The 15,817-nt window shown below is 38.4% G+C and overlaps 2 protein-coding genes across 3 annotated transcripts in view; one reads left to right on the top strand and one right to left on the bottom strand.

Annotated features, from left to right (window-relative positions):
- Nucleotides 1–2,277, top strand: part of sox13 (SRY-box transcription factor 13) — a 32,179-nt gene extending 29,902 nt beyond the window's left edge. For both annotated transcript variants that reach the window (XM_077573620.1, XM_077573621.1), the window contains one exon: nucleotides 30–2,277. In XM_077573620.1, coding sequence (XP_077429746.1) covers nucleotides 30–330 — 301 coding nt within the window. In that variant the 3' untranslated portion in view covers nucleotides 331–2,277. The remainder of the gene's footprint in view (nucleotides 1–29) is intronic.
- Nucleotides 2,278–3,641: 1,364 nt separating this feature from the next.
- On the bottom strand, nucleotides 3,642–14,311 carry etnk2 (ethanolamine kinase 2). Its single transcript, XM_077573593.1, has 9 exons — nucleotides 13,900–14,311; nucleotides 11,764–11,901; nucleotides 11,544–11,665; nucleotides 9,828–9,968; nucleotides 9,568–9,710; nucleotides 8,755–8,838; nucleotides 7,913–8,073; nucleotides 7,754–7,827; nucleotides 3,642–7,011 (listed from the first exon to the last, which is right to left on the bottom strand). Exons 1-9 carry the CDS (start codon nucleotides 14,044–14,046, stop codon nucleotides 6,939–6,941), a joined length of 1,083 nt encoding a protein of 360 aa, XP_077429719.1. The 5' UTR covers nucleotides 14,047–14,311; the 3' UTR covers nucleotides 3,642–6,938.
- Between the last annotated feature and the right edge of the window lie 1,506 nt (nucleotides 14,312–15,817).

Raw genomic sequence — 15,817 nt, 5'->3', positions numbered from 1 at the left:
AAGAAATTACATTTTTCTTGTCCATTTAGTCCAACAGAAGCACATTCCATCCACTACCCGCACAATGACGCCTTGTACCCGGCCGGCGGCGGAGGCGGCGGCAGCGGCTCTGTCTCCGTGGCGTCCATGTCCTTTCACTCTTCCCTTCTGGAGCATTACCTGCCGCAGCATCCGCCTACGTCACATCGAGTCGACGGCCCGGTCGCACCCGCGCCACTGCCCCGGGCGAGACAAACGGACAGACAGCGAGAGCAGACACCGTACAGCGAAGGAGAGGAAAGTGACCGGGGAGAAAGAAGCGAGGGGGAACTTGTGCTCCTGACAGATTGAAAATCAGAATCAACTTGTAATAAAAGAAGGGATTGGGTTGTCACTGGATTTTAGGAAGACACATTCGTTTGTATTTTTTTTTTCCCCCAGTGACGCACACCCAATGCACATAAAGGCAAGCTCTTATCTCATTTCATGTCAAAGGTCAACAAAGATTTTCATTTCGAACCATCCATCCATTTTCTTAACCGCTTATCATCGCAAGGGTTGCTGGAGCCTATCCCAACTGGCTTCGGGCTGTAGGCGGTGGACACCCTTTCCAACCAGGCAACGTTAAATTACAATATATCAGGCACAGACTTGTCTTGCTTCCATGTTGATGCTCAACAAGGCTGCGGATGCTACAGGACAAAACAATCCATGTTTTTTTTTTGTTTGGGCCATAATGGACTCTTTTATACGCCAGCACTGCCTCCTGCTGACCAAGTCAGGTTATCACAACATCGACAAACTCTTGTTTTTGCTCATGTTCATATTTTTAAAATGACCTTATTTGGAAGATTGCTGCCCAACCTGCGGCCTTGCATATGATTATCTTTTTAGACCTCTGTTCACTTTTCTGAATGTTTCTTGACTGTTTTTTGTGTGCACCTTTTTGCTGGGTATGTTGTGATGGGAAAATAAAGCTTCAAGAACCACTTGCAATATTTTTTTACTCCTCTAGATGGTGCTCTTGGTTTGGCTATCCAAAGTGCAAGGGAAATTGAATTCATTTCCACTGCATCTTTAAACCAATAGCACCATCTAGAAGGGTCCAAAAGTATTGCAAGTGGTTTATTTTCCCATCACTGATGAACTATTAACTACTATTTTTTTTTTAACAGCTTACAATGGAATTGGACATGATCTGCACTTGTTGAGGCTGTTAAGCGACAGTCTTCAGTCATACTCATTCAATCTTATTCGTGTAATTCTTTTTTGGGGTAGGATTTCACATTCGTTTTATTATCACATTGTATTTTATTTTTCCATAGGCATCCATCAACACATCACCAATAAAAAATCACGCAATGGTCATATAATGGTTCAGTGGTTAGCATGTCTGCCTCACAATTCTGAGGTTTGTGAACCTTAATTGGCTCAGACCTGCGTGGAGTTTGCATAGTCTGGCTTCTTTCTCCACTTGGAAACATGCGTTAGCTTAATTGAGGACTTAATTGAAGACTCTAAATTGTCTATAGGTGTTATTATGACAGTCAATGTTATTTGTCAATTGGTACCCTGTAATTGGATGGCAACAAGCGCCCAAGTCAGCTGGGATAGGCTCCATCTTACCGATGACACAAATGCGGAAAAGCGGTATAAAAAAACGGATGGATGGTTATGGAATGTTACTGGAACAATGCAAAGTGTCTTTTTCCCTGGGTGGGTTCTAAATGCTCACTTTAAAGAGCAAAATCAGGAGTTATACGGTTGATACTTTGACTTATGCTGGAAAAACCAAATCTGGACTTTTTATATTCATGCAATTTAAGTGTATTTCTGTCTTTGCTGTAAGTTTTTAAACTGAAAAAAGTGAGTTTCTAGTCGTGTGTAATTCATGTGAATGTGATAGAAAATAGAATACACAAATTGCTGCTTCATTTTAAATACAGTGCAAGTAAAGCTTGTGCTGGAGACATGGATGAGCTTGCATATTCTAATCACATACCCAACATCAGAACACTGGGTTTCATTCCACTCTGGCCACCTTCAAGGTTGACTTATCAAAAAGGGGAAACCTCAGGGTGGAGGATGCTGCATTGAAAAGAGGTAAACATCAGAGGAAAAGCCCCAATCTTGTTTTTACGGGAGACATACTGCTGAGGCACTGATCTTTACCCCTGCTGATGTAAATACAGAAAGATACTTTATTTTGTTTTATAAGAGCTGTGTAATTTAAAAGTGTACATTTCTCTGTTTTGTGGGGTTTTATTCTTTTCAAAAATTAAAATGCATTTTGCTCTATGTGTGTGTATGTGGTGCATGAGTTATGAGCTATACGGTACAGTGGGAGGAAAAAGTATGTAAACCCTCTGGAATTTAATTTCTACATAAATTGGTCATGAAATGTAGACCGGGAGAGTCTACTTAAATTTATACCACATAAACTTGCATGTTTTTTTAAAAACATTTTTCTATTGCATAATTTGTAAACATTCATGGGACATGGAGGGGGAAAAAATAAGTGTAACTGGATGTGAGTACCCTACACTGCAAAATATGCTCTCTCTTTTTCCTACGAGAAGTACATTTCATCTTTTTTATTGACGTACAAGTACAGATGCCAGGGGCTATAAACATAAGTCACATACATTCAAAGATCTTACAAGTAGTACAAATACTAACACAGTAGTTTTTAAAGCCTTTTTGTTCAGTGAGCTACTAATCAATTTTATATAAGAAATAGTATCATTATGAAAGTGTTTAAAGTTTGTTTTTTTAGTTGCTGGATTTGCATTTGTGGAACGAGAAATACTTTTCAATCACAGCTGGGCATCCAACAATGACACCATATCCGAAATGGCTAACAGGAAGAGGAGAGGTTAGACAAAAACTTTTTTTTATAAAATAAAATAAACCTTCAAAAACTACAAACCGTGAACATTTCTGGGGGGGAAATGTTAATTATTAGAAGGCTAAATTAAATTCAGCTTGTTCTTTTTTTAACCCTCCTACCCCACATTATTGAATGTGTGCACGTTGGAGATTGCGGCTTTGAATTCAGTCCATTGACTTCCACATTCAATATGGCGGATGCGCTGACGTATCGCAACGACGGCGCAAGCTGTTTGAGACGGTGACACTTGTCAGTGTTTAACGCTGGGTGGCGCTATCGTTAAAAAAAAAAACGGACACAAATATGTATCATAATCTTCTCTCCACAAGGGCATGCTGGTGGAGCCTTTCCCATCTGAATTTGAGAGTCGGGGTACACACCCTGGCACATGTGGAACAATCTGACATTCATCAACCTTCGCATTCCAGCGGGCTGTGACCCAGATGCAAATGTTTTGCACAGGAACCTGGCGAACCAGACACACCTGTATGAGGAGGAATGAACAGATAACCACATACTGTACATTCTGTATGTTTGATACAAACTGCTGCTGCTTATATTTTAAAAGACGTTGCACGCACCCCTATGTATGTATGTATGTTTTTTTTCTTATCATTGCTCTAAAAATTGGCCCAAAAAAAAAAAAAAAGGATGATATAAAAATATCTTTTCATGGTCAAGTGGAATCTTTTTTTTTTTTTTTTTAATGGAATCAGAAATAAGATAAAACCACCCTTTGACACACATCATTACCCACAAATATAACACACAATCAATCTCCATATTTTTATTGTATAGATTTTAATAACAGACTAGTAAATAAATGTTAAACAGATCTTGCAAGTCCCACAAAAAGTGTAAAGAATTAAATGTACAGAAACATTTTACAGTATTTCTGAAGACTATTTACAACCTTCATCTTTGTGCATCTTTGAGCAGATACTTATCATGTACATACTGTACCTGCACGCATCACTGGGCTTGCTTTCTTTAAAGAGCAATCTACACGTGAAGGTGAAGTACTTGGGGAAAAAGGAAAAATACAAAGAAAAAGAAAAAATCCTTTAACTGTATAGTGATTCTTCAACCATGTCAAGAGTCACACGTCACATCCAAAAGCTCAAAAGAAGCACAATGCTAGCGTTTCAGTAGGATTTCAACACAATGCAAGACTGTTAGTTTCACTCAATAAATAAGCCAAATCAAATGCAGATGATAAAAGGTGCAGTAGTTCACTTGTTGAATTAAAAATAATAATAATAATAAAAAGGAGCCATTGTTTTTCGTTTGTTTGGTTGTTGCACACTAACGCACGTTGCTAATTTAGCTAAAGTGATCAGATATGAGCTAATTATGGGGGGGTTGAATAAAATACAGTTGTGAGGAACAGCTTGACATAAAAAAAATATTGTTGGCTTGTGTGTGTTTTTTTTTGGGGGGGGGGGGGGGGGCAAAGCCATTTTGAAACCCCAAAACATATACTAAAACATCAATATCAGTGCAAAAAAACTCAATCGCCCTTTTTATAAAACCAGCAACACCCATTTCACCACGAGTTGGCAATACAGTAGCTGATTTAAAAGGAAATGTAGACAAAATATCTATCAACAAGACGAGATTCAGGTTTAACGCGAGTCGAGTCCCCCACCCTGCATTTAGCAATTCACTTGACAACTTTTAACATACAACCAACTTGAGGTCCTTCACGGCCCCCTTAATAATGGATATGCTAGAGCTAGAACGACAGAAAAGTCTTTCAAAAACACTGAGAGATTGTGCCTTTTTTAACTTCTGCGTGTTAAAATTAAAGCTCAAACGGTTGGCATTGAAGCACCAATGGTTTTTCGGATTAACAAACGTGTTTAACCGGCACATTAACAAGAATTTGAATAAGTGCAGCAATTGTTTATTTTTTGCAGTTGATTGATTTTGCAGCTGATTTACATTTTCACGCCACCTTCGTCACAGGGAAGTAACAACTCGATAAGTGTCCACAACCTCCTGCCAATTTAAGTGAGGTAAACTTCCAGTGTTTACTTTTATCAAATGAACAGTTACTTCCGGATCTCACCCAGAGTATTTCTAATCAAGCCTTTGTCAGCAAATTCAACCTTGTGTCTCCCTACATATTATTTTCTGGAGCAAGAGGAATATTTTGGGTGTCCGAAAGCCAAGCGAGGAGAAGGATGCAGCCGCGAGGACTTTCTAAGGTGACCGCGGCGGCGATTTTCCATGACGTCATAAAGTTCCGCTGGAAAGTTCAACAAAGCGGTTCACTGCGACCATAAAAGTCAAGTGGGGAAAAAAGCGGTTCAAGGTCAGATCCCACCTCGCGTCATACGGCAGCGTCACTCTACCGTCAATGCATTTGCTTCACCTGAGATGACGAACGAGTCCTCCAATAAATGAACATTGACTGCTACGAGGCAAAAGCTTTTCCATTTTGCAGATCCGCAAACATGGCAAGTGTTTTTTGGGAGAAAGCCCACAACGTTTGGGATGCTGACGAGTAGTAGCAGCAGCAGCAGCAGCAGCGGCGGTTCCGCTCAAATTTAGCACCAGAGTGGAGGTAATAGAATGACAATAAAAGGAAGGAATGGTGTCAAAAGCAAGACACAAATGTCCAATTTAAGCACTTCTTAAACGCTACTGAGGCACTGATTCATCGTGAAGTAAGAAAGGCGCTACACAGCACAGAGGACAAATATTCGTTTTGTCATTTTCCAATGGTGAGGAATCTTGTCAAGCAGAGAAGGTGCCTGGTGATGATGATGGACCAATGAAGCTTCATGAAGCAGTTTGGATATTTTTTGAATGAAGCTTCATTTGTCAAAGGAAGCTTCATGACGCATTAGTGATATATTTTTTTACTCCTTGAGACGGTGATCTTGGTTTGAGGAGTCAAAAAAGATCACAAGTGCTTCATGAAGCTTCATTTGTCCTCTAGATGGCAATCTTGGTTTGAACACGTAGTGGAATTGTCTGTAATTTCATTGCACTAGCCTTTATAGTCAAACCAAGAGCACCAGCTAGAGGAGTCAAAAAATATCACAAGTGCTTCATGAAGCTTCATTTCACGAATGAAGCTTCATGAAGCATTAGTGATAAGTTTTTACTCCTTGAGACGGTGCTCTTGGTTTGAGGAGTCAAAAAATATCACAAGTGCTTCATGAAGCTTCATTTGTCCTCTAGATGGCAATCTTGGTTTCATTGCACTAGCCTTTATAGTCAAACCAAGAGCACCAGCTAGAGGAGTCAAAAAATATCACAAGTGCTTCATGAAGCTTCATTTGTCAAATGAGACTTCATGAAGCATTAGTGACAAGTTTTTACTCCTTGACACTGTGTTCTTGGTTTGAGGAGTCAAAACTTATCACAAGTGCTTCATGAAGCTTCATTTCACAAATGAAGCTTCATGAAGCATTAGTGATGTTTTTACTCCTTTGGTCTTGGTTTGAGGAGTCAAAAAATATCACCAGTGCTTTATGAAGCTTCATTTGTCAAATGAAGCTTCATGAAGCACTGGTGATATTTTTTGACTCCTCTAGATGGCAGGCTTGGTTTAAACATGCATTGGAAATGTCAGTAATTTCCATTGCATTAGCCTCAACAGTCAAACCAAGAGCACCGTCTCAAGGAGTCATGAAGCATTTGTCAAATGAAGCTTCATTTGTCAAATGAAGCTTCATGAAGCACTTGTGATATTTTTTGACTCCTCAATGTCAGTAATTTCCATTGCACAAGCCTTAATAGTCAAACCAAGCGCACCAGCTAGAGGAGTCAATATTGCAAGTGCTTCATGAAGCTTCATTTCCCCCATCACTACGTGGCGATGGAACAGGAAGTAACTTTGTAGCCATGAGCGCTCTGAAACTGGAGACAGGCAAGACATCAAGTGTTTGTAAGACAAATAATACCCAGTTAACAAATATTGAGCTACATTTGGGAGGAATGAAGAAAGTTTTCGGGGCTTGCTGCGGAGCAAAGTGCCACAAAGAAAAAGCGGTGGTCCGAATAACGGTTGGCCCCGAGCGACCAACTCCCATTATTGTTGCCCCTCCGCGTCCTGTCACTCTGGAATTTGCAAGGCCATCACCGTGGGCTTGATTTTGAAGTATTGGTTGAAACGCAACCCGGCGTACCTGCGACACACAAACACCACATGGGCACACAGAAACCATCCGAATTGCAACAAAAATGTCAGCAAGTGTTGTTTTTTTGTTAACATGGTATATACTACGCCAAACCAAAAATTTTCTTTCCGAAAATATGTTGTACTAGACCCCACTAGTCGAAGCAACCAATCACGGCTCAGCTGCAGAAAACAAGTTAGCTGTGATTGGTCTGAATCCTGAGCAACTGTAATGTCATTTTCAGTTGACAGCAAGTGGCAAAATGGCCGCCCCCTGAGATGGATAAAAGCGGCTGGATTTTGCTGCTTAATTCATATTCCACAAACGCAATATTAATCAGAATAACGTAGTGATAGACAAATGAAGCTTCATGAAGCTCTTGTGCTATTTTTTGACTCCACAAGATGGCACTCTTGGTTTAAAGATGCAGCGGAAATGTGATCAATTTCCATTGATCGCAAAAAATTAAAAATCGCAAGTGCTTCATGAAGCTTCATTTTCCCATCACTCGTCTTAATGGCTGCTCATTGAGCAATATAGTGAACAGGGTTTTGTCTACGTTTGAAATGAAAAATTAAATTGTCACCTAAGTCATGTTTTCATTTTGCATTTTAAAACGCAGGCTGTAACCAAGCAAGTCAAGCAGGTTGCTTGGCAGAAGAAATGCATTTCACGTCAACGCAGTATGTTCCCTTAAGCTTATTAAAAAAAATAATAATAATCAAACACGCCCAAGCGTACTGCCACTTACCTGAGGAAGTCAAAATCAATGGAGGAGTATTTAGCTTGAATGAGGGCCCAGAAACCCCAAAAGAAGTGGGAAGCCTTCAATGAGACAAAGCAGAGTGACGTTCAGGGACATCACGTCGTTTGCATTTGCGTTCATGCTGAAGCGCGCGCGCTTCCTTACCAGAGCAAACTTGTTGACCTGCACATAAAGTGTCTCGAGTTCTTTAGCGCTGACCTCTTCGCTTTTCTTGGTGAAAGGTTTGTAAGCTTGCAAGTAGAATCTGAGCCAGTCCATCTGCATCTCCCGACTGGGGTACAGACCGTAGTCCAGTTCTGCCATGCCTAGACACAAAACCAAACCTGAAGGCTACACCATCATCAGCAATCAAAATTGTCCACTGCTTCATGCGTGACATATGTCAAAATGAGTCTGTGACTTGTGACAAATTCCAAAGCAGGGCTGGAAGGTGATGTAAAAAAATATATATATATATATTTTTTTTTTTTTTTTTTTGATTGACAATGAAATCAAATCACGATCATTAAAAAGGTTTATTGATTGATTTCTAAACTTAGTATTGATTTACCTATCAAAACAATTTGTATTTTATTTGTCCAGTACAAAATGACCTGAATATCAAATATGTGCCATTCAAACCTCTTCATTTCCTTTCTGCTGCATCCACAACTTTGCTGAAGTTCATCTTTGCGCCCATTCAAACTGGGAATACGTTCGAATAAATGTAAATGGCAAGTTATCCCATATTTACTCATATCGTATTGCATTTGCAGCTGCAGCTGGAAAAAGAATCTCGCCTTCCTTCCTTATCTATTGTTTATGAAATGTTCTACGTAGACTGAGGCTGACAGAAGAAGCATCTCGCTTTAAAGGATGATTTGAAAGAACAAAAAAAATATAATAATACGGTATATTAAAATAGCAGCAAGAATATCAAAAATAATCATTTGACTTCCTCTTGCGTGTGCGGTTATCGACGACGCTGGAAAGAAAAGGTCACGAACCTGCAAACTCGTTGAAGTGGTTGCCAATGTCGAAAGCCTGGTAGTTGTAACTGGAGTATTCATAATCGATGAAGCGAACATGAGCTGAAAGAGAACACAAGGAGGCCGTCGGTGCATTTTAGGTACACGTGCAAACTCAACCGAGTAGTAGTTCCTGTGCCAGTACATTCAAAACACAACATAAACAACAAAAAGCTGTTGTGTTCTTCACCAAGCAATACGGCCATCTTGAATAGGGCTGCTCGATTATGGGAAAAATAATCATCAGGATTATTTTGGCAATAATTGAAACGATTATTTATTTTTTGGTACAAAACAAAAAATGTTTACGCATTTAAAAATATCAAGACCAATTAAAAAAAAAAATAGAAACACTATAATTATGTAAGTTCCGTTTGAACCAAACATTATTTAAAATTATATTTAGCTGGACGATCATTTATTTTTTGGTACAAAACAAGAAAATGTTTCAATGTAAAACACAAATAAAAATATTAAAGCCAGTAAAAATCTTTGAAACACTATAATCATGCAAGTTCCTTTTGGATGTAACAAAATTTGATTAAATTCTTTTGAAATGTAAAAAAAATATTTAAAAAAAAAGGTGCAAATGAAATATAAATGAATTTAAATAAAATGAAATATAAATTTAATTAAATATGAATTTAAACAAAAAAAAAATCACTATTAAGAATCTTTTCTCTTTTTTTTTTTATGATGATTTTTTATGATGATTTTGTAACATTATACGATTAATTGCACAGCCCTAATCTTGAATCGCCCCCCAACGTCAACGGAGACAAATGTCTCTACCCTCTTTTCTGTTGTGTATGATGTTCTTGCAGAGCAGGTCGTTGTGGCACAGCACCACCGGCGAACCCAGCGTGGACAGATGCTCCTTCATCCACACCATCTCCCGCTCCAGAACCTCCTTGCTCGGCACTTCCTTCTGGATTCTTCATTCAGAAGAAAAAGAAGAAGAAGAAGAAAAAGTTCAGTTGCATCTTCTTCAAAGAAAACCCTTGTTGAATATCAAGAAGCAAGATCAAGCTTGTTGAGAAACAAGATGGCACCTTCTGTTGGAAGCTTGTTCTGTGAACTCCGTCGCCACAAGGGAGAAGTATTTTTGCATCTTAATCCAGAGGTTGGGTTTGGGGATGCATCCGTTATGCGCATGGATGGCGTGGATACGAGCCATCTCTCCGGCTATCAGTCTGTTGGAAGACGCACATGTCAAGTGTCTTGTCATTCTTTAGCCATTAGTTTTCAAAAACAGTCACAAGCTTGTAGTAATCAAAAAGTGACGGTTAAAACATGATCAGCTGCTGCGCGTTTACAATGTGCGCCTTTCAAAATAAATGTTTTATAAAATCATTTTGGCTGCGCATTCAATCGTTTAACATTTGATTTGGACTTAACAGGTTCCACTTGTGATGCCTGAGTTGTCAATCAGTGACGCAAGTAATAAACTAGCATGTTCAATAGGGATCTGAGCAGTGAGTGCTTGTGAACGTAGCGAATTTGAGGGTTTTCATTAGGATTTGTAACATGTTCACAGACAGTTTGAAAGACATTTTAAACATATTCAGACAATTTACTGTCTGCAAGGTCTTTTGAAACCTTTTACGAACCCCGACAAAAACTCCAAATTAGCTGCGTTCCCATTTCGTATGCATTTGTCACTCAGGTGAGATACAAGGAAATTTTCATTTAAGGATTTATTTAATTTTCCACTTTACAAAAAAAAAAAAAAGATGCTTACACTGGGAACTCCCTACACTTTTTTTTTTCTTAATGAAAAAAAAAATTAAGAAATGACGCTGAAATTTGGGAAAACTTTTATTTACAGTAGAAAACTTTAGGGAACACATGCTGATGACCCTGGCATATGATTTTTAAACAATTTTTTAAACTAACCCTAATTCTTACGGTTTAAAATTAAAAGAAAATGTAATTAAAACTAATTCCGCTAATATTTTCTCTTTTACTGCAAATGAACATCGGCTTGAAATATTGGTTACCGGTCTCCTTGACTACTAATAATCGTATTTTTAAAAAAAAAAAAACATATTGGCCGATCACTGTTTAACATCAGCTCCAACTGACTTTGTTTACATTGGAGTTCAGAGGTCAAAATTGCCTCTATTTTGCCAGAGACCGATATGTTTTATTCAGAGCCGATGCCGATTATTAGAAGTCAAGTAGGCCGATAAGCAGTATTTGAAGCCGATACTCGTTTTCAGTCAAAAAAAGAGGGAAAAAATATTGGCAAGACAATTATTATTAATACAAAAATTTATAAAAATGTTTAAAAATGTCATAATGTTTTTTTTCTGTCTTAGACAATACTGTAGATTTCATTTTAAATTCCTAAAAAAAAAAAATCAGGGAGCTTCTAAGGTTATCAGTATGTCTTGAAGAGTTAAAATGAGACTTAAATAAGTCAATTCTATAGCTCGCTATAGTTTTCTAAAGTAAATATTTTTCTCCAAAATGTAAACAAAACCTGAAATCTTCAAACTTTTACATTTCTTTGTTGTAATGTCTAACAAAAACAAAAGGTTTAGACGTTTCCCAGGGTGAGCAGCATAGCTTTACAAAGCTAACTGAAAATTTTAATAAATAGTTCCCCGAGATTAAAATGGTTTTAGCTTTACTTTTTATATCGGCTGTCAGATTTTGAAAAAAGGCCGTTATCGCTATTCGTCAAAATGCCCAATATCGGCGCCGGGCGGTTATCGGCCTATCCCTAATTTTCTAGCTTGTAAATGGTGTTTGCAGGTCCCGACCTGAGTAAAGAAGGATCCCTGACATCTTGTGTCCCCAGAGCATCGCCCTGCATGTATTCGTAGCATATCCCATTTTGAAAAGTGCAGTAAAGACGGGGAGCACAGCCGTTAGCATGCAGCACCTGGAGGAAAAAAATCAAAAAACAAACACACATTCACCGTCAGAATTCCAATAATACTGATGGTAACAGGTTAGAGTTTACCTGAACAATAAACGCACCTGAAAGCTTTTAAGCTCATTGTCTCTGTCCACAATAAGCTCCGTCTTGTTCCCATAAACACGGACTAAGACCACATCTTCTGGACTATCGTCCACATAGCAGCCCACCAGTTTGTTGGTTGTCCCATCAGTGAAGAACTGAAGGGAAAAAGGAAATAAATTGCCATTTGGAACCACATTTTATGCAAGCGCTCTAAATGAAAAGCTCAATGGAAACCTGCACGGCAATAACATTGACAAGGCTTGTATGTCACACGCCAGACGCTCACTCTCACATATCTGGCATTCCACGCATGGCCAGCCACAAAGGTGGGCGTGTGACCATCCTTGTTATGACTGTCGGCACGCTGGCAAAAACAGCGTTTGTCTACTACGTGACTGATCCCCGCCACCTGCCACACAATACGCCGCTAACACCAGCGACCAATACGTTGGTAGACAGCAACTTTGGAACCAGACAGACGTAAACATTCAGTCGTGGTTCACGTGGGGGTGAGGAGCGTGTTTGGGCTCTCAATTGCAATACTGTCATGTATTATGTGGGTTGTTTAAAATGTACAATTATCATTTTTTTTTTAAATTATATTTCATTATAGTTTGATTTCCTGTAATTTGAGGTTCTTCAGGTCATGTATAGAAGTGCAACAATTAATCCATCACTAATTCCACCCTACCTAACATGCATTTTTTAGAATGTGGGAGGAAAGTTAATTTGCTCATTTTCCCAGGATTTGGGGAACATTTCACTGTTCAGAACAGTACAATTGCTTTTAACAATTGTCAACAACTTTGAGGTTCGATGACTTATCTAACGGCAAAGATGTTCCTGCTGTGAAGGACATTTCACCCTCATGCCTGTCAAACAGCAATCTGATCAATGTGAGTGATTGTTCGCCACCTGAACCATCAAGACGTGTCAGGCAAAAGAATTCACCACCTGATGTAGATGAAGTTAGTAAATCTGAGAACGAGAGTCAGCCAGAACCCTTATAATTGGATGAAAAATAATAATAATGAAAAACGGATGGAAAGTATAAGCATGTTAGTAAACATTTTATTTTGTTATAAAACATGTGCATGCAAAATTCTAGAATTTTAAAGCATATTTCAATAGAATTAAAACGATCAAATTATAAACCTTTTATTGAAGAACAAAAACATGGATTTTTTTTATGGGTGTGAATTGCCTCGTACCTGGCGATTCGATTCGTATCACGATTCATAGGTCACGATTCGATTCGATTCGATAAATTAATTATTGCATTTTTTTTTTCAAACTCAAATTTAGAAAATGCTAATCAGTAACTTGTACATGTACACTGTAAGATTTGTATAAAAATGTATTTATTTATCTGAAAATTCAGGTTGCAGTCTGTTTCATGTTTGAACAGCACTGAAATAAAATATTAAGGCCATTAGTATTCCATTAATATAACATTCTTCTGTTTAATGTGTAAATCCTAACCCTAATTAAGACATTTTGTTGAATATTCCCCTAAAAAAATGTATGTTTGAAAATTGATTTGGCCGCATATTAAATCGATTCGAGAATTGCGCGCTGTAATACTGCGATATATTGCCAAATCGATTTTTTTCTAACACCCCTAGATTTTTTTAGGCTCACTTTTCCTCATCCTTTCACCCAATTTACTCAAAAGTAGCAATATTTCAACAGATACATTTTAATGTCATAATAATTTTTATCGAAAAACAAACATATGGATTATGTTCGCAATTACTCATCCTTTGACCCAACTAATTCAAATGAACAAAAATGCCCACACCCAATCTAGTTAACCAAGATTGTGCTAAAATATATTGCAAGTTGCAACTATGTTTAAGTTCCCTTATAAGAGTCAACCATCAGTTTTGCACATTCTTATTTTTTCCTCCCAGTTTATGCCAATGGAACTTGTAATGTTCACTTAGAAATATTTCACAGGTATATATGGAGTCTTCTGGTACCATTTGTCTTACCCCGAATTGTTTTGCCTAAAAGGTAAAACGGTGTGTTAAGAAACAGATGAACGTGACGCTTTTCGTCACTTGATGCTGCATCGCGTACTTTTATTATGTACTGTCAATCTTCGTTTAGACTGCTAGCATAGCGTACAGCTAGCTTGGCAATGGCCATACCTTCGTCTTGACACGGTTCGCGTCCCACGCCGGTCTCAGCTTTTCCATGATCCTCATCGCTCCTTCCGTCACATTGTGCTCGTCTACAGAAACGTGAATCTTTCGTATAACCGGCGATCCGACGGGCACATGGATCTGCGTTTCCATCCCACCGACGTTTACCCGTTAATCTCCCCCCGGGCCCTTCTGGGATATTCGTAGAAAGCGGAGCATGCAAGTGTCGCCTCAATTGAAAGGAAACGAACGATCAATTTAAGTGTTAGAGAGATGCGTATTCTGATTTGATCTCAGAAAGTCGGTGTTGTCGCCGTAAAGGACGTGGGATGAAAGTGCCTGCAGTGCCTCGGAGAGAAGATGATACACGACGCCGGTTCCGACTCCAGAGGCTGTCAGCACTGTTACCGCTTCCTCCTCCTTGTCTCCGCCCATTCGGGATCATCCGATTGTACCGCCATTTGAGACGACACGGCCGAGCACGCCCATTATTTACGAGTTTACACGAAGGTGTCCGAAGTCTGACGAATTGGTTGAATGGGAAAAAGTATGCCCAAGAAAAGAAAAAAAGAAAAAACACAGAATGAATGAACAAATCAATTAATAACCTATACAATCCAATGAATCATCTAGAGTTACTACGGAGCAAAAATAAATACTACCAATCCAGAAAGGTTAACGTAGATGTCAGTTCACTTTAGCAGACAGTCTCTTCACCACAAAATGATAAATGAAGGCTTGCTTCCATATTGTACCTCTAGCTGTCAACCAGATGGTGGCAGTAAAATTATATCGAAGTGGTTTGTTACTTCCAGGCCTAAGGTCATGCCTGTGAGTCAATCCCAATATTACAACAATTGGATATATTTGGATTGTTTTCGATATTTCTTCTTATATTATATATTATATTTATATATATATTTTTTTTTATTATGACTTGTATAGTGCATTCCTCAACTCACACACAGACAATGAACTCATAGGTTTAAAATAGTTGTCTATGGCAGTTCAAAAATACTTTGACATTTTAAAAGTGAGGATTTATGTCAAGAAAAGTACATTCTAAATGGACTGCAACAATGGATGAGTTGTAACTTTTTGCTTTGTTTCCGTCCAAAAGAGTATTTATGGTAGTACGTACTGCAGTATTTGTACTCAATGGGCCTCCTATGCATGTGCTTGCTCAGGGCTCAACGTCTTTGTACTTGAGTTGTTGATTTTGTGATTGTGTGTGAAGACAGACAAAGTTGTAACTCATGTTACTCAGCAGGTTGTCAAGGAGTCAGCTGAAGCTTTTGGGGGCCCGGATGCCCCCCATATTCCTGCTTTCACTGGTTTGCACAGCTTTATTTATACAAGTAGGGTGCCAGATGCTGCTTTGTCCAAGCGGTCAAACTCAGTCAATGATGTTTACACAAACTTTATTCACTTCACTGTAGCTATAGTTAAAGAATATTTCTTTTCTAGGTGAATACAGTATTATGTTTTAAAAACTAACTTGGGTGCAGATGAATATTTCCTGAATATTGCATGAGGACTTTGGTACCATAGAGGCACCCACGACAGCAATTACTGTTCATTAAGGAACATTAAGGAAATTAATTTGCCATGTTCTGATTCAATGTTTAAAAATTTTTTTTCCAGTTGTTGGAACTACAGTATGCCCACATGTCAGGACTAGTTTAAGTTTCATGATGAAAACATCCATCCATTAACCGAAATGCTTCATAAATAAATAAATAAACAATTTAATATATAATTTCCAGTTTAAGGGAAGCATAACAAGCATTTAAGGCTGAGAGCCAGCAATTCTCAAGAACTTTAATCAATTACATTTTTAGGTTAAAGTTTGCTCAATGACTATGGTAAAATTTCAAGATTATTGATAAACAATTTCTCTGGCTGTAAAAACAAAAAAAGCAGC

The sequence above is a fragment of the Vanacampus margaritifer genome, chromosome 8 (genome assembly GCF_051991255.1).
Source record: "Vanacampus margaritifer isolate UIUO_Vmar chromosome 8, RoL_Vmar_1.0, whole genome shotgun sequence".
Lineage (NCBI taxonomy): Eukaryota > Metazoa > Chordata > Actinopteri > Syngnathiformes > Syngnathidae > Vanacampus > Vanacampus margaritifer.
The sequence above is the reverse complement of the archived record's forward strand: the minus strand, read 5'-3'. Positions and strand labels throughout refer to the sequence as shown.